Raw genomic sequence first — 27,925 nt, 5'->3', positions numbered from 1 at the left:
TAATAAAAAAAAAAAGGCTTAGGAAAATCAGCAGGTGACAAACACCCCCCGCAAAGTGTGCTTGGATAAATGTTGGCAGGTGATGAAATTTGTCTAGGACAATATCTGCGTTTATGTTACCCATCAAAACCGGTTTATTATCCACTACTTCACACTTATCAAAGAAGCTATGTAATTTACATGCATGGTTTTTGTTTTTGTTTTTGCGGTACGCGGGCCTCTCACTGTTGTGGCCTCTCCCGTTGCAGAGCACAGGCTCCAGACGCGCAGGCTCAGCGGCCATCCCTGCATCGGCAGGCGGACTCTCAACCACTGCGCCACCAGGGAAGCCCTATGCATGGTTTAAACAATACTAAAATGAACACCTACGTACGAAATCCAGCCCAAGGAAGGAACATCACCAATACTCTGGGAGCCCTGCATAAGCCATTACCCTCATTTCTGCCAAAGGTAACTACGGTCCTAAATTTTATATGAATTGTTCTTGCTTGTCTTTATAGTTTTGCCATTTAGAAGTTATGCATTCAAATAAGAAGTGAAGATCATTTAGTTTTGCCTGATTTTAAATTTTATATTCATAAAATACAGAATACATTTGTCTGACTTGTTTTCACTCAATATTATGGTTTTAAAAAATTTTAAACATCTAATACCAAGCAGATACAAAAGAATGTTGACCACCCACGTTCCTACCACACAGTTTGAGAAAAAGAACACTCTTACTGCTATATAAGACCAGATATGATGCTCCAATCCGGATGTCCCCTTCCCTCCCATCTCAGAGGAAACCTGAATTTTGCATTTATCATTTCTTCTTTCTTCTGTTATCATATGTTTGAATCGTTGAAATATTTTAAGTCTCTGAGCTGAAACAAAAGTGAAATCAGGGCTTCCCTGGTGGCGCAGTGGTTGAGAGTCCGCCTGCCGATGCAGGGGACGCGGGTTCATGCCCCGGTCCGGGAAGATGCCACATGCCGCGGAGCGGCTGGGCCCATGGGCCATGGCCGCTGAGCCTGCGGGTCCGGAGCCTGTGCTCCACAACGGGAGAGGCCACAACAGCGAGAGGCCCGCGTACCGCAAAAAAAAAAAAAAGAAAAAGAAAAAAGAAATCATATTTGCGTTGTTATTTGTTTTTAAAGGAATGTCTTTGACATGTCACCATTGAGTATGATGCTTCCTATTGGTTTTCTTTTAATAAATTTATTTATTTATTTTTGGCTGTGTTGGGTCTTCGTTGCTGCGCGCGGCCTTTCTCTAGTTGAGGGGAGCGAGGCCTACTCTTCGTTGCAGTGCGCAGGCTTCTCATTGCGGTGGCTTCTCTTGTTGCAGAGCACGGGCTCTAGGGGCGTGGGCTTCAGTAGTTGTGGCTCAAGGGCTTAGTTGCTCCTCAGCATGTGGGATCTTCCCAAACCAGGGCTCAAACCCGTGTTCCCTGCATTGGCAGGAGGATTCTTAACCACTGTGTCACCAGGGAAGTCCCACTATTGTTTTTTATATATCCCTTTTATTAGATCAAGAAAATTTCCTTCTAGACCTACTTTGCTAAAAGCCCTTCCTCCCTTCCTTCTTTCCTTCCTTCCTTCCTTCCACAAATACTTAATAAGCCAGATATTGTCATGAGTGCCGTGATTTCCGCAATAAACAGCCTAAAATTCTTGCCCTCAGGGAATTTACACAAACAAAGCAAGTAAATTATATACTAGGGAAATATATATCATAGGGACAGAAAATAGATTAGAGCTTACCAGGGCTTGGGAGTAGCAAGCTATGGGGAGCTATTGCTTAATGGGTTACGGTTTCTGTTGGAAGAGATGGAAGAGTTTTGGAAATAATTGGGATGGTTGCACAGCATTGTGAATGTATTTAGTGCCACTGAATTGTACACTTAAAAACAGTTAAAATGGTAAATTTTGTTATCTATATTTTACCGCAATTTTTTAAAGTAAGAAAGAAAAACCAGACACAAAAAATTATGTTAGATTGTTAAGAGCTATAGGGAAAAGCAAAGCAAGGGGAGTTGGAGAGTATAGGGGAGTGCAGGTTTAACAGGGTCAGTGAGAAGGTGACATTGGAATTTAAAATGGTTGCTGAAATTTGTTGAATTTTTCCTGTTATCTATGAGGTCGTGATATGATTTTTTTCATTCAATTTGCTAATATGGTAAAATACAACTATAGTAATGAATTTTTTATAATGTAGAACCAACCTTTCATTCCTAGATAAATTTAACTTGGTCAACATATATATTATAATGTATGTTTTATACACTCAAATTCAGAATGATGTATTTTTTTTTTGTTTAAGATCTTTACATTTATGTTCAGCTGTGAGACTGTTTTTTTTCTTTTATAAAAGAGTTTATGGTTGTAAATATCTATCCTTGAATGTTTGATGGCGTTTACCTATAAAACTGTTGGGGCTTGGTATTTTCTTTGGGAAAAAATTTTAAATTACTGATTCAGTTTGTTTCACGGTAACAGGAACATTCAGATTTTCTAGTCTTTCCTTCAGTTTGGGGTCATTTACATTGTCGTAGAACTTGCACACTTCATCTAAATTTCACCTTTTTAATCTCTTGCATCTGTATTCAAGTGCCTTCATTTCATCTAATATAGTTTATTTGTGCTTCTATTGTTTTTTAATCAGTCTTGCCCAGAAGTTTATCAATTTTATTAATCTATTTACAGAACCATTTTTTGGCTCTTTTGATTCTTTCTATTACCTTTCTTTTCTTTAGCATTAATTTCTGCTCTTATATTTAATATTTTCTTCAGCTCATTTATGACACTTCTTTCTACTTAATATTAAGACTCTTATTTGGATGTGACAGAAACCCAACTCAACTAGTATAAGTGGAGAAAAAGAGGAGTTCATAGGCTCATGTAACAGAGAAATCCAGAGTACAGCTGGCTTAAGCATGTGTGTTCCAGAAACCTCCCGGCTCCATCTGTCTCTTAGGGGAAGATGCTGCAGGGCCACCAAGGTAGAGAGAGACCACCAAGGTACTAACCCAGCAGAAAGACATCATTTCCTGATATCTCTGGCAGAAGAGTCTCAGAGAAGCCTCTGATTGGTCCAGCCCAGGATAGGGACGCATTCCTAAACCAGTCACTGTAGTCAGGAAATCAGATACTACTCTGGCCAGTCAGGGTCTAAGGGGCATAGTTACAGATAGGTCATGACTTCAAATTCTAACCCTACCATGAGAAAGCTGGAAATAAAGTGCTGATATCCAAGCTGGTTTGTTAGCGACTGGGTTGGGATTTTGAGTCTTCTTGCCACAAGGAGAATCATGATTTTGTTAAATGTGAAAAGGAACACATTGCACGTTAACCTTTCAAACATAAAGAAATAGCAATCTCTTTGAAGTGTGTTATCATTAAATAAGTGATCATAAAATGTCTAAAGAGTCACCCATATTTCCCTGATGTTGTCATACTCCTTACCTTTGAGGGAGTGGGTAATTTAAAAAATGCTTTTCTTTCTGAAGGACACAATGAGTCAAAAGTAATATGTTTCTATAACAAAAATTCACATAAATACAGAGAAAAGCTTTCAAACACTTTATTTCTAATAACATTCAATCAAAATTGTAAATATTGCACCAGCAGTACAAAATAATTTTATAAAAATGTTGACCATATTTTCCCTATAGCCAATTATATTCAGTTCTGAGGAAATTATCATGATTATATAAGAATAAAGAGCATGTATCATCAACAAGCATTTAGAGCGCAAAATTTGTACTAGGCCCTGTAGGGCACTTTTCCTGCTCTCTAAAGAGGTTACAATCTTTTCACTAACATTTGGTCAACAGTTAGAAAGCTTTAACAATAATTTCAAATAAAATTTTTAGTTTCAGTGTTTTTTCCTAAGATATCAAAAAATTAGTTATCATAAATTGTGGTCAGCTAAGTGCTAATATACTTGGGCATAGTTGCTCTCTCTGTAACACTAATCAATATTTACTAATATAGCAAGGATTATTGGAACATTCTCTGTAACCTGCTATCTCCAATAGATTCCAGTGAGGAAAATCCAGAAGTGCTATGCTCAGCGGTTCAACAGACATAAAGTTCTATTAATAGTTGTGCTTTGGCTAACTTGCTATTGCAACACTAAAAAAATAATAATCCCTGATTGTATTATGTGTAATGTTAGATTTCCTCTTTTTAAAGTTTATATTTTCTGAAGTTTCTACCATGAACATGTATTCATTTTTTACTAAGAAAAAATTATTATTTTAATAGTAAAGGAGTTCTTCCTTGCAATTATTACCTAAATAATCACTGTGTCATATACAAGTACTTAGAAGCAGTGTTTTTACCAAAAAAAAACCAACAACAACAACAACAACACTTTTTAACAAAGCTCTGATATCCAGAAAACTTGAAGCAAATCCATACTGATCCACGAAATAACCACTAGCTGAAATAAACTTTTCATTTGTTTTCACAGTGGACTGCTATGAGTTCACCTTTGGGCCTGGTGTCTTCCTAGTGAGGTGCTGGGGCTGAAACTCCCTCCCAGCCCAAAGCCCTCTACAACAATACAGCTGCTGTGGAGAGCCTCTTCTCTTTATCACTGAATATTTTTTTTTAAGTGTTTGGAATCAGGGTCACATAAATTGATTCAGTATAATATGCATTACTTTTTTCATAAATTTATATGATAGCATGAATTATGTTTTGCTACAGTTACTTTTATTTTGTTAAGAAAAGTTTGAGAACTACCTATATTTTACAAGGAAAAAAAAAAATGAGGCAGATTTCAAACCAAAATTATTGTCCCTATCTGGTTTCTCAGAACTCTTTTTCTGGAAACTGGTGAGGCTTGCAGATCTCTGTCCCAGTAGTGGATAGAGTTATATGTTTATTCATGTCAGTTGCACATTATTAAACAGAAAGGGTAATTTAGATTAACATAATACAGACTGGCCCCTCTTCGACCTTCAAAAGTTGTTAAAGCCTGGCTAATGTCTGGAGACTTCTTTCATTAGGCGCAGAAGTAACGATATGGTTGTTAGCTTGCAGTATCTCAACTATTGCCCAACACATTGGCTGAGTGGTATTTCTGAAGTAAAGCTGAAGGTCTCCAGTTTGACTCCATATGGGTTAACACTGACACGGAATTCCTTAACTTTTGCTGAAAGTAACAAGAACTGAAAAGAGAAATTCCACACCTGTCAACAGTTCTCTGAGATTACACTGATTCTGCAATTAAAACCTTGAGATTACAACGAATCTCACTCGTTAACTTTATACGCTCTGGGGACAAGAGGAGCTGACAAAGTTTTAGATTAAATGATACCTTGTGAGCAAATGCTTTCAACTTTTCAGACACAGCCATGCCTTGTTATTAGAGGATCATTCTCCTTTCACCCAACAGATGCACTAGGCTACATGAATGGCTTTATGATGTTCACATTGCTGACTTTTGTGAAACAATTCAGAATTGGGTCACCAGATTAGCTTTATAAAAATGAGATGCTTGTAATGTTAGATGCTATAAGAAGCTATTGCATTTACCAAAAGAGCACAGATTATTTGACTATGACCGCCCAACACTCTTTGATTACTTCAATGTGGAAAAGAAACATTTTCCTTTAAAAGCCATTTTTAACTCAAGGCCAAGTGTGGAATAAAGCATTTGTTAAGAATGATGGTGGGGAATTCTCTGGTGGTCCAGTGGTTAGGCCTCTGTGCTTTCACTGCTGAGGGCCGGGGTTCTATCCCTAGTCAGGGAACTGAGATCCCACAAGCCATGCCGCATGGCCAAAAAAATTTTTTTTAAATAATGACTTGGGTGTTTTGACTGCTCAAAGGCTATTAGCTATGCTAGGACTCTTACTGCAAAGCTGAAATGGAAAAAGCAATGAGGTCACATGTTGGCCACATACTCCTATCCTGTGGGTCCCCCAGGAGTGATGCAGAAAGCTCAGCTTCTCTGTACACCGGTGCCGAATCAAATCTTGGAGGCAGAGTTTTGGGTGAAGTAGAAAAGGATAGCTTTATTACTTTGCCAGGCAAAGGCGGACACAGCAGGCTCCTGCCTCAAAATACTGTGTGTCCTCACTTGGAGAAGATAGTGAGAAGTTTTATAGTAATTGTTCAAAGACAGTGTGATCAGCTCATGGACATTGTTCTGATGGGTTGGTGGTGAGGTAAGAGTCGGCATCATCAACCTTCAGGTCCAACTGGTCTGGGGTCTACATGCTTGTGGGCAGCATACCGTCCTTAATCGTTAACTTCTCCCACCTGGAGGGGGTTTCGGTATCTGCAAAATAGCTCAAAGATATTGTTGTGTGCATCCCTTGATGGGGAAACAGAGCCTTGCCCCAAGGCTGCTCTTGACTGTTTGTTTCTCCCAGGTCTGGCATCCCCTTCCTTCCCTAATTAACAACTGCTTGAATCTGCCTATTGGAACTCAGGGAAGGTCATGGAGGCTGAATGAAGGCTGTTTCCTGTAATCAAAGAAATGGGGGACTCAGAAAGGCTTTGTACCCAGGAGCCCCACAGGGCCCTGCTTGGTATCAATTGATGGTACAGAGCACATCTGGCCAAGAGTTTTGGAGTCTGGGTTGGGAATTTCCCAGATTTGCAACTGGCACCCTCTATCAGTAAACGCCAACGTTCACGCCCTAATGGGGATACCAGCTGGTGAATCGTTCGTTCACCATTTCCTTCCCAGCTAGATACAGAGAATTCTGCAATCATCTTAATAGATCACAAAACTGGGTTACAAAGTGGTTGTACGGCCACTGGAATTAGAAAATCCAGTGGAAAATCCAGCCCTGATGGTAGTTTTTTCTATTAATTCATTATAAATAGCTCAAGCCTTATCCAACTTGTGCATTTTGAATCTGGAAGCAAAATTGATAAACTCCTCTCAGAGTCTGGGGACTTAGAATGCACTTTGATATGCTAAGTCTATATACCAGTTTTAGGCAAAAGAAAAAACTTCTAGCAGTGGAAAGGATGGATTCGTGGTTTTACATGTACTTTTTCACAATGTAAGGACAAAATAGTGATTCGTGGGTTTTTTTCTTAATTAATTAATTTATTTATGGCTACGTTGGGTCTTGTTGCTGAGTGGGAGTTTTCTCTAGTTGTGGCCAGCAGGGGTTACTCGTCGTTGCAGTGTGCAGGCTTCTCATTGTGGTGGCTTCTCTTGTTGCGGAGCATGGGCTCCAGGCGTGCGGGCTTCAGCAGTTGTGGCACGCGGGCTTCAGTAGTTGTGGTGCATGGGCTTAGCTGCTCTGCGGCATGTGGGATCTTCCTAGACCAGGGCTCGAACCCATGTCCCCTGCATGGGAAGGCAGATTCTTAACAACTATGCCACCAGGGAAGCCCGTCATTTGTGTTTTAAAATGTGGATGTGTAAGCATACACTTCTGTTTTAGCATATCCACATAGCCTGGCTTATACATCACCCTTTTTTTTTTTTTTTTTTTGCGGTACGCGGGCCTCTCACTGTTGTGGCCTCCCCCATTGCGGAGCACAGGCTCCGGACGCGCAGGCTCAGCGGCCATGGCTCACGAGCCCAGCCGCTCCGCGGCATGTGGGATCTTCCCGGAACGGGGCACGAACCCGTGTCCCCTGCATCGGCAGGCGGACTCTCAACCACTGCGCCACCAGGGAAGCCCTATATTCTTTTTTAATGAATTAAGTGTAAATGGGAACACTTGGTATTTATTATTCATTTATTGATTCGACAAATACTTATCAAGCACCTATCATGTTCCATTAAAAGAGCTAAATGCATGAATTCAAAGACACATAAAACAATCCTTGTTCTCAATCAAATCACAACCCAGCTTCTTTACTTTGCAGGAAGGATGAAGTCACCTACTCAAGTAACTCCTCTTGTTGGCTACCTCAACTCTTTAAAGTCAGAAACATACACTAACATTAAAATCAGAGTAAGGATGATAATTCTTCCCTCTATCCTATATTCTTAAAATTAATTACATCATCTTAAGAGTCAGTTTAATATAGAAGCTAAAGTAAAAATAGTCTAGTTAATTCATCTGAGCAGTTATCTTTAAACTACATATGTACAAATAAGATAAAGATATAAAATGTTTCCAGAATATAACTCTATCCTGATATTCATAAACACAAGGCACTCATTGGTGGGCAAGATTGCTATCATTATTATTATTCACATATCATCGTTTACCAAGATCCCTTGGCAACTTTGGAGGGATACTTGAAAAGGGACTTTCTGTGGTGTGTCATTTTAACACAAAGGAGATAGTATAAATGGTTTTTAAATCCTGATTTTTCAGCTCTTTTCCACATCTAAAGCCTAATATTAAATCAGTAATCTTAAAAAAAAAAATAGGGCCCAAGGAATAGACTCCACACAGGCAACAAATCTAGGTTTTAATTCTTGCTGTTTGTTGCCTCTGAAATATATTTAAAAGTCAGTTAATTTAAAATACCTTTAATGTCAGTCAAAAGGATAACACCAATTGAAACACCTCACCTAAGTATAAAATCACTAGACGATTCAAAATGGCACATAAAACATGTATAACCTTTCACTGTGAAAATGCCTAATCTTATAACAGCACCAGAGTCTGCATTCCTTTACGAAGAATTTTGTTACCATATTTAATACACCACGATCAATAAGCATGTATGGTAGTAGATAGACTTAAGGTGAGAAGGTAATTAGATGACATACTTTCCCAGGTTCCCACCAGCTCTAAATTCTGTGATAGGAAAGAAATACTACGTATAGTTTGCCCGGTTATTGTTGATCATTCTTACTCCATCCTAATTCCAACTGTATGACTTTATTATCATGAGCTCCCTAAAATCTGCTAACTCCTTTCTCCGGCCACCTATACTTAAAGGTTTATACTTTCTTTTGGGGTCTCATTTTCTACACTGAATGGACCCATTGCCACAGTGGAGAAAACACCCTCACACTCTTAAACGAACATATACCCTAGTTGGTATTGGCTCTAGCTATTGTAGTTTTCTTCTTCTTTTTTTTTTTTTTTTTGTAGTTTTGAATTGTAAGTAGCTAGAAAAACTGTTCACAGCTTAGCAGTTTTATGGAACAATGTAATCAAGAACATGATAACCACACTCCTTGTATAAAACACGTAGATGTTGAAAGATAAGATCTGTAACCACAAACTTCACTGCCGCTTTCTGTCTTCTCTGTTATAATACGCTGTGTCCGTTCACCCTTCCATCACCATACCTATATACGGGGCTGCTGAAAGACCCACAGCTTCTCCCGTTTCTTCTTCTTTTGTTTCAGCCCCTTCACTTATTTTCTCATTCTCCACGTCTGTTTCAACCTTTTCTCCTGTTTCACCTGGAAAAGTAATCAAAGGTGATATTAAGAGATACTTGTTTAGCATTAGCAACAAAGTGCCCCGCAGCTGGTTTCCAAGGCGGGCAGCTCTTGCTCTTTAGGTCTAGACAGTAAGTTTCTCTGGTGGTGTCAAGAAAGGCAATTGCCCTGGGTCTCTCAGATCCTCGGAGTGGCCCATGCCACTTACCATTTCCGAGTCTTCGCATTTTCTTATATAAAATCAGGATGCAGAATTACCCAAGAAAGACAGTAGAACATATTACAAATAGAAAATTCCATTTATATTTAATTCAAAATGTGTTCTATGGGTGCCCAGAAAGCGTCTTGTTTGGTCATTCTGGTGTTTAAAGAAAACAATCATTGAACTTTTAAAGAGTTTAAACATTTAAAAGCCTGGCCATTGCACATATAAATTTTTCCCTAAGAAGTCACTTTGGGCAACACTGGTCCCCGTGCTTTGAGTGGAGCCCAGAAGCAGCTGCCTCTTTTGATAGGATGGTGCTCCTGTTAACCAAGGTGCCCGGGGCTTCCCACAGCATTACATGTGCCCCTCACTTCACCCACTGTCATTATCCTAGGCCCTAAAGACTTGAGTTTGCCAACCCTGATCTAACAAATATATACCTTTACTAGCTTCTCCCTTGTTATTCCCAGAGCACTTTTATATACCTTCACTAAAGCACTTACCTCAGTAGACTGTAGTATTTTGTTTAAATTCTGCCTTCTCCCTGCTAGACTGTGAGCCCCTTGAGAACAGGGACTAACCCATTATTCCTGCAGCTAGCAGATGATTAGACACTCAAAAACTGCTGCATTAACTAATGAGAGAATTAAAAAACAGATGAATGTTTCACTTAATTATACTGTAGGGTGAAGCCAAAATTTACTAAAACGTAAAACCTGCCCTAGAAGATTTTTTTTTTATTATAACTCCAATAAAGAACAGTATAGATACCATTTGCTTTATACTGGTAAAGTACATTAAAAAAAACACCATTTGCTAAGACGTAGTACATTTCTCTAGTCTTCTAATAAAGATAAAAAGACTATAGGAGGACAGGAGCAGGCTGACAGTAATTTTCTAAGGATAAGAGTGCAAAGATGAAAGTGACACTCTAAGAGGCATTATTTGTGTGTTCTTTCATTAAAAAGTCAGTTCCTCCACTGACCATCTTTAATTTGTATCCTCATGCCATACATGGGGCCTGATGAAGAGTGAACTCGGAAAAATTCAGAAATTTAACATTCCTTCAATATTCCATTTTATTCAACAATGAAGCTCTAGGTTACAAATCTGGACACAGACTATGCTTTAGAAAATTTGTGCCAGAAAGTCAAATGCCTGCTTTTCAAGTATGGAACCTTTTTGGTTTGGGTCAAATGAACTTCAACCACTGAAACAGAGACTAGAGGGGCTGTGTCAGCCACCCCTGTCCCCCAGAGATGATCTTTTATGGAGCACACCTAAACAACCTGAATCTGTGACAGCATGACTTTTACCTTCAACGTGTTGGTCCTCTTCGTTAGCATGAATATTCCTGACCGTTTCCACATTTGCCCCTGTCTCTAGAATTTCTGCTGGGTGTTCCATGTTTCCAACTATTCTTTCAGGTTGGATCTGCTCCATGTTTCCTGGACCTTCAGGAGTTTTATGGAGCGAATCATCCTTGACAGCTGTTTCCATAAGCTGGCTTCTGTCTGATACTTCTGGTGTTCCATTCTCTCTGGGAATCATCTCTAGAAGTTGGGACTGGTCATCTTCTCCCAGTGTTTCTTGAAGTTGCTGCTTTTCAGCTGTTTCCACAAGCTGACTTCCTTCCAATATTTCTGGAGATTCCGTCTCCTTGGGAACTGTTTCTGGGAGTTGGGACTGTTCATCCGTCCCCATAGCTTCTTGAGATTGTAGCTCTCTAGCTGCTTCCAGAGGTGGAATTTTCTCAGCTGTTCCTAGGGGTGTCATCTCTCCGGCAGCTTGTGGATTCTCAGGACCTTCCACTGCTCCAGGAGAGTCCCTCTCTCCCGCTGTCCTCAGAGGTTGACTCTTAGCTTCTGCTCCAAAAGCTTCGGTCTCAGCGTTTCCTTTAAAAGGCTGAGCCTCTGTCACTGCTTCCACGTCCTTCTTCTTTTCTCCTGCTCCTGGAGTATCATCTTTGCCACCTGGCTGAGGTGACCCAGACTCCTTCAGTCCCTTAAGAGGCTGAGTTTCCTCTGTGGATCCTGGTGGGTCTGCAGCATCCTTTACCAGGGGCTGTTCATGGAGGGATTTAACACCATTAGCTGTAGACACAGCTGAAATCTTGAGCTTTTCTAGTCGAGGAAGGCTTTCGTTTTGTACCTTGCCATATAAAGTAGATTCTCTTCCCAGTGTACGTGGTTTTGGTTGGACAAAGCAGGACTCACTTTCTTCTGTGGTTGAAAAATACATATTTGAAGTTACTTTTTATCATTCATTTGAAAAGAAAAAAATACAAATTATTGTTTAGTTTCTATCCTGAGAAAGTGTATTGCTATCAAGAAGTAGATTTAACAGTTCAAGACAGTCCTGGGTACAGTACAGTTGAGTACAGAGAGGCCATACCATGACCCTAACATGCCCTAAGTCAAATCTCTTTAGTGTTTTCTGCTCAAATACCTAGTCTTAAGCATGAAGATCCCCCCAAATCACAGGTTTTTTTCCTGTTTGTTCCTTGTGCACCTTCTCATGACTCCAGTCCCATATTCTAATTTAGTACCGTTTGTTTCCTCATGCTCTTTCCTCTGCCCCACCCTTTCTCCTCCTTAGGCTTGGTAGAAGATTTTATAGCCCAAGAAGTGTTCCTTGGGCTGCTAGAGAGGTCTTACCTTCCCCCTAAAGCAGAATGGCCCTCAGTGAAAGGAAAGGGTCCCATGACAGAGAAGCCCCACTAGGTCAAAACTAAGATGTCTGGGAGAGAAAGTGGCAGGCACAGTCCAGCCTGAGTTTCATTTCATTTGGGGGTCCTGGTTAGAAGAGAAATCAAGAGAAAGTTGGGAAACATGCATTTTAATTCTGGCTCTTCCCGCAACTGTGTGACCTTGGGAACTTAGCTCCCAATAATCATATCTACAAAATGGCAGTGAATCTGTCTCTCTTACCTACGTCAGAGTTGCAAGAGGCATCATATCACATTAAACAATGAATGCATAAGTGCCCTCTGGACAATTTAAGAAAGCAACGTGGCAACATGTTTATACTCTTCGACCCAGTGATCCTACTTCTGGAAATTTACCCTAAAAGCAGAAACTTCAGGGAAATGCTCTGGGGGAAAGTATATCATCCCAGTATTCTTTATAACAGCAAAATCTGGAAAACAACTTAAAAGTCTAATAATTTGGGGGAAAGATCAATAATCCATTGGGTGGAATAGTATTGTGCCATGAAAAAGATGATTATGAAGACCATATGCTAAAATAATAAAATAATTATTATATAATAAGTTAAAAAATCAGCACTCCCAGTTGGGTTAATCAAATAAAATAATGGATATAAAGTATATATTAGCACAAGGTCTGCTGTGCAACTATGTGCTCAATAAGTTAGCTATCAATTTTATATACAGTATGATTATAGCAATGTTGATCATTGGAAAGGAGAAAGACAGGAAAAGCAAACAGAGGGGGAGATACTGGAAGAAAATAAACCAGCATGTTAAAATGGGCCTCTAGGTGATATATTTCCTCTTCTACCTTTTTTCCCCCAAGGATAATTTTTCATCTTTTCTTGTTCTTTTTTTCCCTAAGTTACCCCTGACCCCAGCTATATATGCATATCGTTTAAAGAGTTACCTGCTTATTTAATGTAAGTTAAGACATACAACTAAGACTCAGGTCTGCTCTCTCTTTTCCCCTTTTCTAGGGTCAAATTTAGCTGTCTGGGAGGGATACTTTTTTTTCCTGTATCTCTAAGTGAATTGCTACTTCATTATTTTTTAGTTTGGGCATTTCAACTAACTCCCACTATGGAAAATAAAGACTTAGCTCTTTTTTTCCACATCTCCATCATCCTTCACCCTCTCCCATTACACATTCACATTTCCTTTCAATTCAGTAATTGCATATTAGTAATGATTTAAGATAGTAATCATGAGACTTCCCAGGTGTTCCAGTGGTTAAAAATCCGCCTTCCAATGCAGGGGACGCGGGTTCGATCCCTGCTCGGGGGACTAAGATCCCACGTGCCGTGGGGCAACTTAGCCTGTACACTCTGGAGCCTGCACGCTGCAATGGAATATCCTGCATGCCGCAACAAAGATCCCACATGCCGCAACTAAGACCCGATGCAGCCAAATACATGAATAAATAAATATTTTTAAAAAAATAAAATACAATAGTAATCATGTTGTAATTTGGGTTATATCGATATTCAGTTATATGTACACATAATGAATATGTCTGCTACGAAGAACTGAGCCATGTAGTAAACTATTACTTGTGTAAATAAGTTTTAGTTTGTTTTTCCTGAGTTAGTAACTGTCATGGAGCTTCACGTCCTTAGTTTATGTATTCTCATTACTTCATTTCACTGCCAATTGTTTCTCTTTTTAATACATTTATTCACATCAAATAGTCTCCCACCCTACCTCTGCGACTGTGTTTGAATCCCCCAGTGGAAAGGAATTAGAGCCCGAAGCCGGAGAAGCAGAGTTCAGAGAGGATTTTGTGAGACACAGGACACAGGCTGTGGGCCTGGGGTCCAGAGCTGGGAGGAGGGCTAGCCTTCGCCTCCCCCTCCAGCCTCATTATGCCCGAAGCCTTCAAATTAATAGCACAGAAGGCAACTTAACAGAAGCAATTTCTCAGGTCTATAAAGAAATTCATTATGACAAGATAATTCATTTAGATACCACACAAAGGATGTTTAGGCGATGGCTGCGTTAGGGAATTGACAAGGAAATGTATTATTATGCTAATCACAGATGTCTGCCAAATTATATTTTCTGGTAAAATAGTTATTACAGTGATCAGTACTGTCAGTTAAATGAGACGAATGATTTTCATCCAGCTGTGCCAGCTGTGGGTGCATTCTATCATCATCTTTCTTCTAGAGCAGAAAGCTTGAAGGAAAAAATGTGTTGACACACCCAAATCATAGCCACTCAATTTTATATTTTGAAAAATATATTATGCTATCAGGCTAAGTCAAGTTTTTTTCCCCTAAAACCAAAAGCTTTGTGAAAATTTATTTATACACAAATGGTGTCTTAAGTTTCCAAAGGATCTATCAATTTTTGTCATAACTAGAACATTGATGCCCATGATCACAGTATCGATTTTCATTCTTATATACTTTTTCTAATCTTACTGGCATACGTGAAGTAGAGAAATGTCCTCAACATATAATATTCTTATACTGTAACCTGAAAATAGTCAACCAAGCTGGGAAATATTACAAAAGAAGTCACTGTCTCTAACATTTTTCCGAGGTAGCCCCAAAAGCTAAAACATCTTTAAAATGATCACCAAAAATTAGAGAAAATGCGAAAAGTGTAGTGACACACTCATTGTGTAATTCATGTTGATTAACTGCACTCTGAATTTTGAAATAAGTGTATTTTGGAGCTAATAACTCCTCATTAATCACTCAGTAGTTCTTTTTCCTATGTGATAGAAGAGAGTAATCTGCTCTAAAAGGGAGGACAGAGATCTTATGATCTTGAAAATGACACCTCCAATGTACTAGGTTGGAATCCTCATTCTTCCACTTACTAGCCTTGTTAGGCCTCTTTGTGCCTCAGTTTCATCACCTGTAGAGTGGGAAGAGAAGCGGTCGAGCTGTTGTGAGGATTACACGAGTTAATACCTGGAAAACACCAGCACAGCGACTGGCACCCCCTGAACGCCAAGCAAGCTAGCCATGGAGAGCGTTACACTTCACCTGCCAGCCCTAGCAAGGAAGAGACCGTGGTGGACACACAGAAAGGGAAGGTAATTCCATTCATCCTAATACTGGTACCTTTCTCTGAGCCTATTCAGAAAAAAAGAAAGATCAGAGTCAATACATGAAAAGGGTTGGAAAACAAATGGTTGTTTCAAACCCTCTCTCAGAGGACACAATACTAAAGACTACAGTGACCACAAAACTTCCTTTCTTATGCTTCGGAATGTTTTTATCCCCAGCTGCTGAGGGAAGTACAATTTGGGGATCCATCTGGGCTCCTTCCTCTTCAGCTGGAGCAGGGCATTCCAGACTGTTCTGATGTTCAGTGTGAGCCCTCATCCCATCATTTACTGAACTGTGCAACACGGACAAGTTACAAAACTCTCTGGACCTCAGTTTCCTTATCTATCAAGTGGGGATATTATCTTTGCCTTTCAGGCTTGTTAGGATCATTGATAATTCTGAGGTGATATGTGTGTGATTACTCAACATGGTATGTGACATGAGAAGGTACTCAGTAAACAGGGACGCAACCAACGGCTCTGCAGGTTTCTCAATGCATGGGGGTGTGTCCCGCTGAAGGGGCAAGGGAGAGATGAACTCCAGCCTGTGTGCACCAGCAAGGTTGCATGCATCAGGGGTGGGAAGGGCAGCGTTTTCTGATTTCATAAAGGTCCTCTGTGGGTTAGCAGTAGCCCAGTAGTAGTCAATAAATTATAGCTAATTTAGCAACAGAAAGAATGAACTGCAACATTAAAGAGCTTGGATAAACAGTCCCCTAAACACTGTAGAGTTGTCACTGTTGACCTATAAAATTCTGTTGTTACTAATGGTAAGTTTTAAATCATGATTGTTGATAGAGAGTGAAGTAGTATTCATGTCAGCCATGATTTGACCGGATTTGACTGGCATTAATAAAGGCCGCTGTTAGCTTTTATATAAACAAATATGTTTCATTCTGTTTGTTGGCTTTAATTTCATTTATTCATCAAGTATTGATCAAGTGCCTACTATATACCTGCTCTGGGCTAAGCACAAGGGTTACAGCAGTTAACAAGGAAGATCTGGTCCTCGCCATCCTAGACTTTACTGCCTGCAAGGATTTTCAAATAATAGCTACTTCCCTTATTAAGCACAGCTTGGTACCTACGCACGACCTCTTACCCAAGGGTCTCCACACTCTGTCCATGTGGTTTTGTGAATCCCCAGGATAACTCCTTGAGGTGGAAGAAGGTTCTACACCATTTCTTCTAGCACTCTAACTTGAAAAGCAGTGAGATCTTTTGTTCAAAAACAGGAGACATTTTATGCCTAATCTGTATTTTTATGTAATAAATATTGTGGACAGATGCATTGTTTCCACACCCGAAGTTGTTTAAGGATGTGACTGTTTTCTGAACCCTACATTTTATCAAATCATACACTGCTCTGGGCCTAATCCTTCGGTGCTCATTATCTCTCTTGATTCTGTTGTAAATTGATCCCTGCACAAATTTGTTGTGACAGCTGAACTAACAGAACCCTTGTTGCAAGCACCATTGTGATAGGCACACAAAGAAATTAAATACTAGGCAACATTACAGAAGGGATTAGAACCAGAACTAACATACCTGAAATTCACATTATGGTGGAAGCTTTTCTACTCAGTTCATTACCCTAATCAAAAATGAAAAGTTTCTACCCAGCAAGGAGAAAAACTTGAGGTCAATATTTCCTAATCCATGGCTAGGGCATATCAGCCATCCCAAAGACCTCACTGGATTGTCTGCTGAGTTTTCTAGAGGATCAATGAGAAAGGGCATCCTGGTATTTTCCCTTGCTGCCACCATTTCTAGGTAATGGGTTACTCTTTGCTGCGGCGCACGGGCTTCTCGTTGCGGTGGCTTCTCTTGTTGTGGAGCACGGGCTCTAGGCGCACAGAGGAGTCAGTAACTGTGGCACGCAAGCTCAGTAGTTGTGACTCGCAGGCTCTAGAGCTCAGGCTCAGTAGTTGTGCCACACGGGCTTAGCTGCTCTGCGGCATGTGGGATCTTCCCGGACCAAGGATCAAACCCGTGTCCCCTGCATTGGCAGGCGGATTCCCAACCACTGCGCCACCAGGGAAGTCCCTAAAATTAGTTTTGATATCACAAGGTAAATGCAATAAAGTTTGAAGGTAAATCTAATTTTGAAATTTAACTACAGAGTAACAAGAACATGTAGTTGGAAAGATACTTCTGGAATACTTGATAAGTACACATGGAGATGGGGGGCTTCTGCCTAAGGGAGAGGCTGACATTGAAGAGCTACAGAGCCAGTCATCAAACATAACAAATAGTCACCGCCTTCAGATATGATTTTCTAGTTTCATTTTCTTTGGTTTCTTCTAGACTCCCATCAGATAAACTCTTATTTCAAAAAAGGTATTTTACAGTGATTGCATAAAACATTTTAAAAATTATCCACAGCGTTTGTAGTAAAAAAGGCAAGTTTCATTGATTGATGGTCATTATTGGCACATGAGAATCCAACATTTGAGCAGAAATCCAGTCTACAAAATCAAAGACTCGTCAGTGAACAAGGAAAAAGAGAGAGAAAGTGAAGATTATGTCTCTGATATGTATAAATCGTGACACTTCACCAACCTAAACAGGCCTCGCCCATGATGCTTCACTAGGAACAAGAGTGGCTAACATTTATTGAGGCACTGTGCCTAGAGCTTTACAGGGATTATCTCATTCAATCTTCCCAACAACTCCACAAGGTAAGTCCATTATTATCTCCATTATATAGTTGAGGAAATACGGCACAGAAAGATTAGGAACATTTATCCGGGAAGGGTGCACAGTTCGGAGTAGCAGAGCTCAGATGTGAGCCAAAGGAAGTGTGATCCTACTTTGAAGATTTAGGCGCTTTAAAGCAAATTGTGGTTCCAGAACCTGCACCATCAGTATTACCTGGGAGGTTTTGGGGTTTTGTTTTAGTGTTGACTCACAGGCCCACGCCCAGATCCACTGAACCAAAATCAGTATTTTTAATAAGATCCCCAGATAGTTAGCTTATCTATGGCAGCACTCTGGGTTTATCAGGCAAAGGCATGATGGGATTAGTTAGGAGAGACTAAAGTGGATGACAAACACACAGAACTGATGGGTGTGGGTGTCCCGTGTTCTCCGCAGGCAGTGCTGCCCATCTTTAAACATTGGGTATGGTCTCTGTCCTCATGCTAGCATGCCATGGCAACACAAGAGATGAGGTGAGTATATTGCTGCAGCAATGAAGCAAGGGCCAGAGCTGATCTAGGTGAGCTCCATACCGGGGAGCAAGATTTTTCTCAAGCTTCCTCATGTCCCAGAACTGGCTGGGTTTGCTAAGCCTCCACCTTGGCTAAAAGACAAAGAGGTCTTCTAATTTCTCATCTGAAATGAAGGTTAATACTCGCTGCGCCTCGCTCTCTAAGGGCTCTGAGCAAGCGGCTCCACCGGTGCTCATATTGGTGGCTGTTCTCCCGGCTCTGTCTCTGAGGCCACTGTGTCTGTGCCTCACTCCATCACGGTGCAGAGTACAGAAATGCCTGCGGCCAAGAGCAGGTGTCTGTGCTCAAGAAGGGAGTATTCGCATTAGCAGTTAGCAAGTCTGTGGCTGGGATGGAATACTTAAATTTTGCAACAGAGCAGTCAGAGTCACACCAGACATTTGGACCTCAAGTCTGGGTGGTTAGTGTACCCTGAGAGCCCCCCAGAAAAAGCAGCGGGCAGACCAAGTAGGATTGTGAGCCCAGGTCTTTCAGCTGACCGCTGCTACTGCTCTCTCAGGTTAGGGATCCACATGCAATTCAGATGACTTTGCTGCCATGGTTAGTACAGATCACATTAAGGGAAGTGAGGGGGGACTTCCCTGGTGGTGCAGTGGTTAAGAATCCGCCTGCCAATGCAGGGACACGGGTTCGAGCCCTGGTCCGGGAAGATCCCACATGCTGCGGAGCAACTAAGCCCGTGCGCCACAACAAGAGAAGCCACTGCAATGAGAAGCCTGCTCACCGCAACTAGAGAAAGCCCACGCACAGCAAGGAAGACCCAACGCAGCCAAAAAATAAACAAATTAATAAATTAAGTAAATTTAAAAATAAATAAAGTATGGACTTTGGTTCATAATAATGTATCAAGCTTGGTTAATCTCTTGTGACAAATGTACCCTACTAATGTAAGATGTTAATAATAGGGGAAAGTGGATGTGCACTATATGGGAACTTTCTGTACTATCTTCATAATTTTTCTGTAAGTCTAAAACAATTCAGTGCAAAAGTACAGGAGCAAGTAACCTAGCAAAATAAGCTCTAGAAGCCTTAGAAAAATGTTCATAAAACTTGGGCCATTCACATAACCGCTTTTGTGATTTTTGAATATTTTTGTACCACTTGTGCTATTACTGACAGTATTTTTGTCACTTTCCTTTAACACATTTACTAAAAAGAAAAAAAGCTCAGAAAATCAACAGATTCAGATCTAGACCTTGATCTTGAGGGAAAAAACAAAATTTGATATTGGAAAAGCAATAAAAATTGAGATTTACTAAAATTGATATTAATTGATCATTTTTATTGAGGACTTACTAGACAATATTCTAAGCCAGGGGTCAGCAAATTTTTTTCTGTCAAGGGACTGACAGATGGTAAATATTTTCAGCTTTGCCAGGCATAGGGTCATTATTGCAACTACTCAACTCTGTCATCTGTCATTGTAGTGAGAAAGCAGCCTTAGACGATGTGTAAGTGAATGGGCATGTCTGTGTTACAATAAAACTTTATTTACAAAAACAGATGGTGGGCTGGTTTGGCCAGCAGGCCAGTTTGCCAATCCCTGGTGTAGGCAATATTTAGGTTCCATTTAGTTCCATTAGTGTACTATAGGTACACTATAGTATTAAATCATTTATTCCTCAGAACAACTCTATGAAATAGGAACTACTGTTAATCCTATTTTACAGATGACATCACTGAGGCATAAAGAGGTTGAGTGGCTCAAAGTCACACAACTAATAAATGATCCTGAACCATGATTTAGACCCAGACAGTCAACTCCAGACCCACATTTTAAATTGGAACTCTATACTGTCTCTTAGTATGTTGAAATTCTCGCTTTCACGTGTGCCCCCCACCTCTTTCTCTCTCTCTCACACACACACAAACACACACACACTAATTCAAGGTGTACAGGTGATTATAGCCTCTCACAACCATCTAGTCCGTAAAGGACTTCCCTGGTGGCACAGTGGTTAAGAATCCGCCTGCCAATGCAGGGGACATGGGTTCGAGCCCTACTCTGGGAAGATCCCACACGTCGCAGAGCAACTAAGCCCGTGCACCACAACTACTGAGCCAGCGCTCTAGAGCCCGTGAGCCACAACTACTGAGCCCATGTGCCACAACTACTGAAGCTGGCACGCCTAGAGCCCGTGCTCCGCAACAAGAGAAGCCACCGCAATGAGAAACCCGCGCACCACAACGAAGAGTAGGCCCCGCACACCGCAACTAGAGAAAGCTGAGCGCAGCAACGAAGACCCAATGCAACCAAAAATAAAAATAAATTAAAGAAAAACAAAAAACCATCTAGTCTGTAGAGGCTACTCCAGGGCAAACAAAGGAAAAGGAGATTAGCCAAAGGAAACTATACAGTTCCTATCAGTCTTAGGAAAATGGAAAAGGATAAGAATAAGGAGGGGAAAAAAGTTCCTTATCATTACCAATGACAGTGAGAAAGAAGCAAGGAGGGCGGTTTGGGGAGGACATTTCAACAGAGGTCCTCAGTGGGATGGCTGAAGGCAAATGTTCTCTCTCAGTAAGAGAAACTACTAGTGAAAGCGATAGAGCAGTTGGAAGGCCTAGCCCAGGGCTTCCCATCTCTTTAATGTCACAAGCACACATAGAATATGGTATTTGTGCAGCACACGGGGCACATGGAGAAAGCTGTACCCAGAGGGCTCGGACCATCCCGACCCTGCCTCCCTAGAGGCTGGGAGGAAGGCTGGCACACTGGATCCCATGCTCACAGGCTGGGAAGCTCTGATACATACAGCACAGGGACAAATGTATTTCTGTCACCAAAAATAGACTAGAGCAGCATTAGCTGGGCAAGGCTGAGAAGATAGATGAAGCAGGGCGGTCTGCAAAGGGTGGAATGTTCTCATCCTGCAGGGACCCTTTAGGACTGGGTTTTAAAGAAAAGCTGCTTGTTGGAGAAAGCAGAAAGGGCCTTTTCACTGAGTATAAAGACAAACACATTACAGGCTTGAAAAAGTATTGTCCCCGAATGAGTGTCCTGGTGAAAGAGGCAGACAATTAATTGATAGGAAAAAAAAAACTTGATTTGATGGTACATCCTTATGACTGTAGGGGAAGAAAGCAGATCGCAAGGGCCTTTCTTTTAGTGAAGAGGAAGCAGGTCTATCACTGACCCCCAGGGGCCTGGCATGGGGGGACCTGGGGGAGAGGAAGTTGGAACAGCCACAAAGGAGCAGGCCGAGGCTGGGGGCTCAGGTCGTAGAGAAGCCTTGTTGAGCAGCCTCTTGACTGAGAGTCATTTCAATCTTTAGCCTATGAAGTCAAGTTCATTTTATACTTATCTGTCTTACGCGATGTTAATTGGTGCTATTTTGATGTCCACTTTGAATTATACTGTCATGGCCATAGAGTAAATTGTATATAAATGAAATGTGACTTTCGGTGACCTGGAAAATATATAGATAGGGCAGAGATGTCATGATGCTTCTTGTATCTTTATACATCTTGCCTCTCCTACTTAATGTTCATTTGGACCTGTCACTTATCTAAACGGGCCTAATATGAATCTGCTCATCTCAAAGCAGGTAAAGCCATACAGATTTGAAAGTCGAGAAGTGTTTGGTAGGAATAAAGAGCATGTTATCAGGCCTCGGGGGCTTTTGTCTTATTAGAAAAGCCAGGCTGGAGGAGAGGCCCAAAGACTGTTGATTGTGTCGTCTGAGAAAAGAGGGTCATCTCTCTTGGATGTGGGGCTACGGCCACACAGTCACCACGTCACCAGAGCCCAGTCCAGTAGTCCTGGGGACCCTACAGCCCCTTGGGCCCTTCCACAGAGAAGAAAATGGTGTCAGCTGAACTTGACCCCATGACACAGGTTGCCCTTTCTTTTCTCCATCTCCAATGACCACCCTTGTTTCTGAGTACGCTAGCACCACCTGGCTTATTTCACTCACCTTCATAAAGCGTAATGCCTACGGCGTTTTAGCTGCTAAAAACAATGTGAGGCTTTATGGTTTGGATTTTTGGGGTTCCCCCCCCCCCCGCAATCTTCATCCTTAAAGGGATGAAGCTCTGATACCCTTGAATACACACAAAAGAAAGATCTCTAGCACCTGATGGCAATTCCCAAGGAAGGGTTTAAGGAATGTGAACGACAGCAACAGCTCCGGGACTGTAAGGAAGCTTCTGAGGCCATCATGATACTTCCCTGACATTAACACTCACTTGGAGAGCTATATTCTGATATTTCGCTTTAAAAAAACAAAATCATTACCTGTACTACCTACACTTATATACACCGGGATTCGAAGCCTGGCCAAGTTTGATGGTTTTTTTAATCAGTTTTGGTGAGCCTTTCAGGAACCCTCACAAGTATTCGTTTTTTATTTTAAACTTGATGTTGTAAAACATTAACACAAAAGGGAAAGAGTGAAAGTGTACATGTGAGCTGGAATGTGCGGCAATCTTACAGAAGAATGATTTCATAGAACACAATAAAGCTTTGTTTTGCTGTGTTGATCTTTTCCTGCATGACTAGGAGAGTCTCTTCACAACCCAACCCTGTCTTCTCAAGTCCATCTCGGCCAATGTTACCTTCCAGTCTTTGTTATTCCATGGGTCCTGATGCCTACTCTCCCTCTGCTTTTTCCAGTAGTACTCTCATCCCCCTGAATCCCCATCTCCATCAGTCCATCCATTTACCCAACCACCCCCTCAAGAGATATGGATTGCATTTCTCCTTCGTGGACAGCCACATGACGAGTTCTAGCAGAACCAGGACAGGACCCAGATGGAACTGGAGTTTGTGAAAAGAACAAGAGCTTTGGAGGCACACACATTGGGCTTAAGCCCCAGGTCCATCACTTACTAGCTCTGAGACCTTGGGCAAGTTACCTATCCTCCCTAAGCTGCAGTTTTCTAGCTGTACTTGGTGAAACTAAGGCTCTTATGGGGATTACATGAGATTATGAGCTAAAGTATCTGAAACCAACTGGGTGCTCCTACCTTGTCTCCTGATTTCTGCTCCATGTTCATGTTTTGATGAGGTTGCACTAATGTCAAAAGCCTTCAATTTTAGAAAAAGATGTATTATGTTGTTGATGAGAGTGTAATTTGGTACAACCCTTATGGAAAGCATTTAGGCAGTTAGCTCTCAAAATTATAAATGTGCATACCCTTTGACCTAGTAATGCCACCTCTGGGAAATGGTCTTACAGTTATGCTTGCATACTTTCAAAATGATGTATGTGTAAAGGAATTCACTGCAGTCTTGTTTGCAATGGAAAAGACTGGAAACAAATCAAATGCCCCTTGCTGGCGGTCTGGGTAAATAAATTACACAACGGATTCTTAAACGAGGGTAAAAAAGGAGAAAGAAGTACTCTGTATTATAGAGAGATTATAGAAAGAACTCCATATTTTTAGCTGAAAGAACAAGGTAAAGAATAATGGGTATAATACACTATATTTTATGAATAAAGATGGGAGAGGGAAATAATATTTGCAGTATATAAAGAAACTTTGGAACAATATACAAAAAAAAAAAGAAAACCTAATAAAAGTATTTACCCATGGCTGTGATTGGAACTAAGCAGATGGTGGGGCTAGGGTGGGAGGTATACTTTTCACTGTACGCGTTTTTCAAATGTTTTCAATTTTTTGAACCACGCACATAGTTCTTATATTCCATTATAATTAGCTGTATGTAATAATCAGGCCCACCACAAAGACTTACTGAGCATTCTCTGTGCCAAGCTCTAGAGGTGACACAAAGACATACAAGACTCAGTCCAGAGACTTCTAGCACTTGAATGAAAGTGATCCCATTTATATAATATGTGTATGCCAGAAAAGCCTATAAAACTCATTTTAATGCTAATGATGTTTGTTCTTCAATTACAAAGAAGTGTTTGTCTACTTAGGACTGAAATGTCACTGTGTGAAAATATTGGTTGATGACTGAAGGTATTTCTACAGTACAAAGATCAATTCACATAACTGTGAAATTCAACCCTCTTCCCATTACCTAGGCAGTGTGGACTCCAAGCAGCTAGTGAGAGTTCAGATAAGAACAAACACATGATTACAGCTGTCAGTGGAAATGTACACGTTAACCTAGCAAAGAATTTGTCAATAATTACCATCTGTTTACTCTGTCCACATTGTTGCTTAAGCTATAAAATCTCAGGAAGAAGTCTGCCAGAAACGGATGGCATTTATATTAGGAAAGAGTGGAACAGTAATCACACCTAGAGGCAGGGGGCTGGTAGCACAGGGAGGAAGGTTCAGATGCCAAAGACCTGGAAACCTTTGGGTCCATTAATGTCTATGAAGTCAACAGAATCTCTGTGTTCAGATTCATCAGCTCCTCAAGGCACTGAAAGGAATAAAAATTGTCCTAATATGTAGAACATGCTTCCATGAACACAAGAAATTCCAAATTCAACCTGTCTAGTCGTCCTTTGGAAAAGAAAAGCCTCTTTCCTCACACATTTCAGGGCATTCAGTAAAAATCTATGTGTGACTACCACTTACCAGGCTCTGTTCTGCACTTTGAGTAGCACTGGATAATTATTTACACCAGAGGCCAGTCTCTACCTCTGTCCTCGTCCCCTCCCCCCCACATCTCTTTCCCTAGTGAGTCATCTTTTGGAGGTGATGGAAAGCAGCTCAGTGGGATTCCGTGTCTGATGGGTCAGAGCAAATGTCTGCATGCAATCAATAGTATGGACTATTCCTATTCAGCTTAACAGCTACCTGACCAGTAGTAACTATCTGATTCGTTGGAGCCCAGAAAATAAGTATTATACCTCCATATTTTAGTGTTACAGGATTTTAGAGCTGTAAGAGATCTTAGAGGTAATCTAGTCCAAGCCATTATTTTATGATGCTTTTGCTTCTAGGCTAATACTGCACTATGTATAACAGTTCTTAAGCCAGTTACAGAAAATTGTTAGGCGGAACTGTACAAACAGAAATCCAGTCTACAGGCTAGTTGATGTATTTTAGCTTTAACTCATGGAGTTCTAAGGTTGATATTGTGAATTTTAAAAGAATCTCTTATGATATGAAGATTATCTGTAGCTCTATGGGAGGGCACAGGAAACTTCTCTACATCTATGTAGCTGCTGAAAATATCTCTAAGGCTAAGTGTCCTCCAAATATTCCTAGTTTAAACTTGGAAGCAAATATAAACTTCATATTTTACTGACTCATACTTAGGGATAAAATATTTTACTTGTGATAATATTTATTATATTTATATCATATGAATATATTATGTGCATGTACTATAATATTTCTATAATAAACTCTATTATACTATTAAATTAAATTAATTAAATTATAATAAATACTCTATTATACTTTACTATATTTCTTTTGTTGTTTGCATAGTGGATGACCACACACCTAATGGGGAACCAGAGTGATTTGAGACAAAAACAGGTTTAAATCTAGTTATCACAAACTGGTTTAAGGAGGAAAAGAACAGATGAAAGGTCAAGTTCTAGAATCACAGTACCTGAGTTCAAAGCCCAGCTCTGACTCTCAAGGAGCCCCGCAACCTCGGACAAATTATTTACTCTTCTCTGTAAAATGGGGATGATCATAATACTTAGTCAAAGCATTGTTATAAGGATTAAATGAAGTAATTCATTCAACAATCACGTGCAAAGCATCGTTAAGCACTGGGGGTACAGTGAGTAAATGCATGTAGGGGACATTTAATAACCTTGGACTATTTTTATCTAAAAGCACATAAACACAGGCTTAGGGTTGTATACGGAATTTAAGGAAGCTGTGAGCTACAGAAACAGGAATAAATTATTTATGGAGTCTCCAAGACCATGGAGTTGAAATGCTAATGAACATACAATAGTATCCGATTACAAGAGAGTACTGTCTGAGGATCAGAAGCAAAATACACCTGTTGATGGATTCGAGATGTGCATCGAGCAATTTATGCAGTGTATTAATTGATTTTCTATGCAACTGGTTGTTACTCGTTTTAACACTTCTTTCAGAACAACATCTGCGAAAACTTAGAACAGCAATGAAAGCATGAATAAAAAATGAAACGGTGTGACTCATGTGGATGGCTATTTATACTGGCGATAAAATGTTTTTTAAAACAAGGTTACTAAAAAAAAAAAAAAAGACAAGGTTACTCATTCTTTTCTGAGAGGATTAAAAAACCCTTCCATCCGTTGGACACTTCTGTCCCTCCCCAAGAGTAACATTCCCTACAATCATTTGTTTAACTTGTTTGTTGTCTGTCTCTTCCAACCTCAACCCCCAAGAGTAGGGTCACTTACATTGAATACCTTCAGCATCTAGCCAAGCACCTGGCTGTTATACAGTAGACACTTAGATAACATGTTGAATTTCTATATAGGATTCAGTGAAGACCACTTTTTTTTTTATCACATGCATATTCGTCAAGAAATACTTAAGTCAAGGATAGAGGAAAATGTATCTGACCTCTTTAAAAGTGCAGGAACCGGGGCTTCCCTAGTGGCGCAGTGGTTGAGAGTCCGCCTGCCGATGCAGGAGACGCGGGTTCGTGCCCCGGTCCGGGAGGATGCCATGTGCCGCGGAGCGGCTGGGCCCGTGAGCCATGGCCGCTGAGCCTGCGCATCCGGAACCTGTGCTCCGCAACGGGAGAGGCCACAACAGTGAGAGGCCCGCGTACCGCAAAAAAAAAAGTGCAGGAACCTATTTGATGGAGTAATCTGAAATCTCGTACGTTTAAGAGATTAACAGCAGTTATCATCAATTGAGGAAATTCCGCCTCTGTTGAAGAGAACGCTGTGGCTGACCGCGTTAGGGATTTAAGGCGAACTCCCCGCGCTCACACCCCCAAGCAGGGCCTTCCCACGCCTGGACTCTCGCGCGGGGCAACGTGCGCGGCGGAGCGCGCGGGAACCGCCGCATCCTGGGGCACAGCAGCGCCGCTCCGGGTTCCACTCGCATCCTCAGGGAGGAGCTGCCCCCTGCCGGGCCGCCTGGGCACGAGACGCACCTGACGGACACCCGAGGAGCAAACGACCCGAAGCCCGAGGCCCGGGCGGGGGTGGGGCCGGGTCCCCTGCTCACCGCTGCGGGGCCTGATGCCGTCGCCGGCCTTGTTGAGGGCGCTGCTGGAGCAGCCCATCGCGGGCAGGAGGGCGCCCGGTGGGCGAGCTTGGCCCCCGTCCCAGCTCCGCGCGGGCTTGGGTCCCCGAGTCCGGATCCCGCGCGAACCGCTGCCTCAGCACCAGTTCCTCCGACTTCGCGCGGCCGCTCCCGCGGCTGCAGAGCGCAAGCCTGGAAAGGAAAGCGAGCCGCTCTCTGGGGGAAGGAGCCAGGGTGGGGACAGCAAGGACGCAGAAGAGGACAGAGACAAGGAAGGAGCCAGGTAGGGAGAAGGTGGAGAGGGTGGGAAAGGCAGAGAG

General features: G+C 41.4%; 1 protein-coding gene and 1 long non-coding RNA gene across 2 annotated transcripts; one reads left to right on the top strand and one right to left on the bottom strand.

Moving 5' to 3' along the window:
• The first annotated feature begins 9 nt into the window (after window positions 1-9).
• Window positions 10-16,193, top strand: LOC113633359 (uncharacterized). Its single transcript, XR_003438156.1, has 2 exons — window positions 10-450; window positions 15,090-16,193. It is a non-coding gene; the product is annotated as an uncharacterized LOC113633359 (long non-coding RNA).
• ERICH5 (glutamate rich 5) lies at window positions 7,616-27,925 on the bottom strand. The gene is made up of 3 exons (XM_027131483.1): window positions 27,588-27,925; window positions 10,837-11,742; window positions 7,616-9,336 (listed from the first exon to the last, which is right to left on the bottom strand). The coding sequence occupies exons 1-3, from the start codon at window positions 27,643-27,645 to the stop codon at window positions 9,200-9,202; spliced, it is 1,101 nt and encodes a 366-aa protein (XP_026987284.1). The 5' UTR covers window positions 27,646-27,925; the 3' UTR covers window positions 7,616-9,199.

Source organism: Aethalodelphis obliquidens, unplaced genomic scaffold, assembly GCF_003676395.1.
Source record: "Aethalodelphis obliquidens isolate GAN/ISIS:26980383/991018 unplaced genomic scaffold, ASM367639v1 scaffold39, whole genome shotgun sequence".
Taxonomy (NCBI): domain Eukaryota; kingdom Metazoa; phylum Chordata; class Mammalia; order Artiodactyla; family Delphinidae; genus Aethalodelphis; species Aethalodelphis obliquidens.
Note: the sequence above shows the minus strand (reverse complement) of the source record. Positions and strands in the feature narration are given on the sequence as shown.